Genomic DNA, 4,712 nt, shown 5'->3' on the forward strand with positions numbered 1-4,712 from the left:
TCAGAGATGAGCGGTCTGCAGGCCAGCCTGTCTTGGAAGAGATGGGAACCTGGCGCAGGCCTGGATGATGGCCATTAGGAGGCCAGAGCCATACAGTGGTCAAAAATGTACATGAATAGTAATGAAAACAAATACTACAAATGGGGGACAATATCAACTTTTTACACATTCATTTTGAAATCTGGATCAGACCTGATTATTAGTAAGAGATATTACACAAATTTTTGGAATTTAAACCTTTGGATGCCAGTTTAAGTGCAGAAAGATGATTTTCGTAATATTAAAAAACACAAAAAATGATTTTTTTATGGTTATTTTCTTGGAGGGGATTGTCACAGCCTTGAATATGTCAATAATGTGCATCAACTTTGATTTGTATGCATTCTTTTTGTCTCAGATTTTAAGATTTTTATAAAATGTTACACTTAGGGTGTAAGTGGCAATACATAAATAGTGATAAAACAAATACTACACATAAAAAACACTTATTGCCTCATTATTTTAGTCAAGATCAAACCTGATTATGGGTATCAAATTTACTTAATTCTTTGGACTTTAAATGTCAGTTTGAGAGGAAAAACCTGATTTTAAAATTTAAAAATATATACAATCCTGTCCAAAAGTACTGGAACGGTGAGGCCAATCTCTTTATTGTTGATGTAGACTGACAACATTTGGGATTGATGTATATACCCACACCCACACAGACTTTTCTACTTTTTGTTCACAAAAGACTAAACTGCTTAACTAGCCCCTGGCAAATTTTTCAAATGTTTCTCTTTCTGAGTTGACAGTTCAAATCAGCTGTCCTTTACTTTGTCATGCACAGTCATGCCAGAAAGCACATGAGGGTTGCACAAACACGGGGGAGGGGGAGGAAGTGAGAGTGTCAGCTCCTCACATAGCACAGTTGACCAAAAAGAACACTGAGTCTATTTTAATGAAGGAAGGTTTTTTTGAAATTATATTTCAAGGTATTTTACTGAACCCAAAAAAAACAGGCTCATGGTTGCATCCCTAAGTCTCAACGGAGCCTGACTGACTATGAGGAGGAGCTGTGAATCCCCCAGAACTGAACATGTGTGCATGTCTAAAGCTGTTTCTCTGTTGTGAGGAAGCTCCGCCCCTTCCTCTGCTGTGTAAGTTGACACCAACAAGGAAAGAAGTTGATAAGCTGCTTCAACACGGGAGACACACACATCGACAGACAAGCTTTACATTCGTCTTTAAAACTAAACGGACGATTGAAGGAGAGAAACTGAGCATTTTTGGACACTTTCTTCAAGATTTTACAATTTTAAAGAAAGACTGTGCTGCTGCAGCCTCACTCAGAGTCATAATGGCATCCAGATTAGAGGAGGATCTGTGCTGTCCCATCTGCCATGAAATCTTTAAAGATCCAGTCAGCCTGTCCTGCAGTCACAGCTTCTGCAGAGACTGTCTGCAGAGCTCATGGAAAGAGAAGAAGAACCAGGAGTGTCCCAAATGTAGGAGAAAAAGTTCAAAGGATTTTTTGCTCCCTGACTTTGCTTTAAAGAGGCAGGATCTCTGCAGTCTGCACTCTGAGAAGCTCACACTCTTCTGTCTGGACCACCAGGAGCTGGTGTGTGTCGTCTGCAGAGATTCAGAAACACACACCGACCACACCGTCAGACCCATGGATGAAGCTGTTCTACAACACAGGACCAAACTCCAGGACTCTCTGCAGCCCTTAAAGGACAAGTTAAAGGTTTGTGAACAAGCTCGAGTGAAGTTTGATCAAACAGCAGAATACATTCAAGTCCAGGCTCAACAAACAGAGAGGCAGATCAGGGAGCAGTTTAGGAAGCTTCACCACTTTCTAGAGGAGGAAGAGGAGGCCAGGCTACATGCACTGAGGGAGGAGGAGGAGCAGAAGAGGCAGAGGATGAAGGATGAGATGGAGGCTCTGAGCAGGGAGATAGCAGCTCTGTCTGATGAAATCAGAGCTACAGAGGAGGAGCTGATGTCTGAAGACGTCTCATTCCTGACAAACTACAAAGCTACAGTGGAGCGAGTCCAGCAGCACCCCCTGCTGGAGGATCCACAGCTGCCGCTAGGAGCTCTAATGGATGTCGCCAAACATCTTGGCAACCTGGGCTTCAACATCTGGAACAAGATGAAGGACAAGGTCTCCTACTGGCCTTTCGTTCTGGACCCAAACACGGCTCATTCAGAGCTCATCCTCTCTGATGATCTTACCTCTGTGAGACGGTGTAGAAGACAACAACTTCCTGATAATCCAGAGAGGTTTAAACTCTTCATTGTCCTGGGCTCTGAAGGCTTTGATTCAGGGTGTCACAACTGGGTCTTTGAGGTTGGAGAGACTACACGGTGGTCATTGGGCGTGTCAACAGGGCCTGTACAGGCGAGGGAATCCACACTGTCTAGTTTTTGGCTAATACGCACATTTAATGGTCAGTACACAGCAGTATCCTCCTCTCATTGTCCCACTTTTCTCAAAATGGAGAAACCACAGAGGATCAGAGTGGATCTGGACTATGACAGAGGAGAGCTAATGTTTTCTAATCCAGATAAAGGCACACATTTATACACTTTCACACACACCTTCACTGAGCGTCTGTTTCCTCACATTAGGTTTTTAGATGCAGGTTCACTGAGGATTTTACCACTGAAGGCCCCTGTGGCTGTGGACCAAATGAAATAACAGATTAAAACCTCCTTAATAAAGCATCAAACAATTAACTTAGTATATGAAGGAGTACTTTCCATCAACACTAGATGGAAGTATGGCAAAGGAGGATGCTAATATGTAGAAGGGATCAGGTCAGAACTGATATTCGTCATGTAGAATAAAAGAAGATAGCACATTTTAGAGGTGTTACTGGCTTCTGACAGTAGGTGGCGTTACAGCAAATCCATGTAATTAACATTTTTATTAGTGGTGTAAAGATAATCCGATATGGATCGGTTAACCGATCTTTAGTCCGAGTGCATCGGTCCGCAGAGCCCTGGCACGAACCGGTCTTTGTACCAGTTTTAATGTTAGAGATCGGTTCATGAGGCTCTGCTATTTGTTCCCATAGCCCGTTCCGCCATGTTCTGGCTCAGCGTCTGTAATCTCCCGCGACCTGCAGTGACCTTTTACCTTTAAACGAGAGTTCTGTTCGCTGTAGGTGCTGGCTAGGTAGCTGGATGTGTTTCAGTGGTTGTCACCTAAACATCTTTCAGTTCTGCACCTCAGGAAAAAGTCAAGTGGACTTTATATGAAGGAAGGATAACTTTCAAAATGTCTGCCCATCTGTATGCTTTGGAGAAAACTACAGCAGCTCATAAATCTCACCTGGTGAGACTTAAAATTTAGCTAAGATGATAATGCTTAATGCAGCACCAACAGACACGAACATAAACACCTTTCTGAGTTTAAACTCTCCCGTTATCACCATAACAACAGCCCCTTTATTCACAGGGTTTACAACCCTAACGTGTTGTTAGGAGTGATTGATTTGGTGACATAATCAACATATTCGAGCCCACTGATATGATATTAAACAGAGAGGACTTCACTGAGCTGGAGATCAGCTGTTCTCCAATGAATTTATTCAAGAATGAAAACAATAAAGAATGGTCAGATACACAGAGATAGGAAATATCCATGTTTCTGGGACATGTAGACTGAATACTCACATTAAGAGGCATTTTGAAAGGAAAAAAAATGTATAGAAAGCTGTTTTAATCTGACTGTTGTCAATATTATTTTAACTCCTTGTTCTTCTGTACTAGTAGACACACAGAGCTTTGTCGATCTAAATCTACTTGTGACTTTAAATTCATTTTAATTTGTGCTTCTTGGGAAAACTTGATATTTAGTTTGTACTATTATTGGGATTAATAATGCTTAGGAAGTTACAAGAACAGAAGGACGGACATGTACCAGTAAAAACTCATTTTAATATTTATCTCCCAAGTTAATTTCAAAGTAAGACAACTGGGCGTGATGAAAGTTTCTTAGACATAATTTCAGAATGGAAGCACAGGAGGCCTGGCATTTAGTCTGTTTTATAAATAAGATCTAATAAACTTAGGTAATTATGAAATTATCTTGTTTTTGCCTTTTTTGGTAATTTTTGTTAAAGCAAAGAGTTATTTTGATTTCTCTATTCCCATAATTATAACTTGATCTCATATAAGTCTGACTTTTTCACTCATAATTTCAACTTTTTATCTTATAATTTTGACATTTCAATCTCCCAATTATGACTTGCTATTTCATAAAATTGACCTAGTATTCCTTTTTGTTAGAATTGTGTCACTTTCACATTTATCTTTTAAAGTGGCAGAGATGGGCTTCCATGCACCTCTGTTTTAGTACCAGAAAGTTTAATATTGGTCGCGCCGGTAGTCGAGTGTGCAACGCTTTATAAATCTGAATTATCTGGGGTGCAAAAACTATTTTAGTTTGGATTCTATGCAATGTTTGGTAAGTGAGACCCCTGGTCTTTGTAGCATTTAGATAAAAGAAAAAGTCATCACAGCCCTGATTAAATCATCCATGTGTTGTTTACTCCCTGTAAGGCTGAAGTAATCAGACTTGAAGAATGCTTAATTACAGGAGCCCTGAGTCAGGGAGGGGCCCGTGGAGACGGGGTCAAATGTGAGAAATGACTACTTTTCATTTAAACCTAAATACCCATTATTACTTAAAAAACAACAAAAAATACATAATTCATTTG

The 4,712-nt window shown here is 40.3% G+C and overlaps 1 protein-coding gene across 1 annotated transcript; it reads left to right on the plus strand.

Moving 5' to 3' along the window:
• Positions 1–1,339: 1,339 nt before the first annotated feature.
• Positions 1,340–2,686, plus strand: LOC121517099 (nuclear factor 7, brain-like). The gene has a single exon (XM_041798628.1). The coding sequence runs from the start codon at positions 1,340–1,342 to the stop codon at positions 2,684–2,686; it is 1,347 nt and encodes a 448-aa protein (XP_041654562.1).
• The last annotated feature ends 2,026 nt before the right edge of the window (positions 2,687–4,712 follow it).

Source organism: Cheilinus undulatus, linkage group 2 (genome assembly GCF_018320785.1).
Source record: "Cheilinus undulatus linkage group 2, ASM1832078v1, whole genome shotgun sequence".
Taxonomy (NCBI): Eukaryota; Metazoa; Chordata; class Actinopteri; order Labriformes; family Labridae; genus Cheilinus; species Cheilinus undulatus.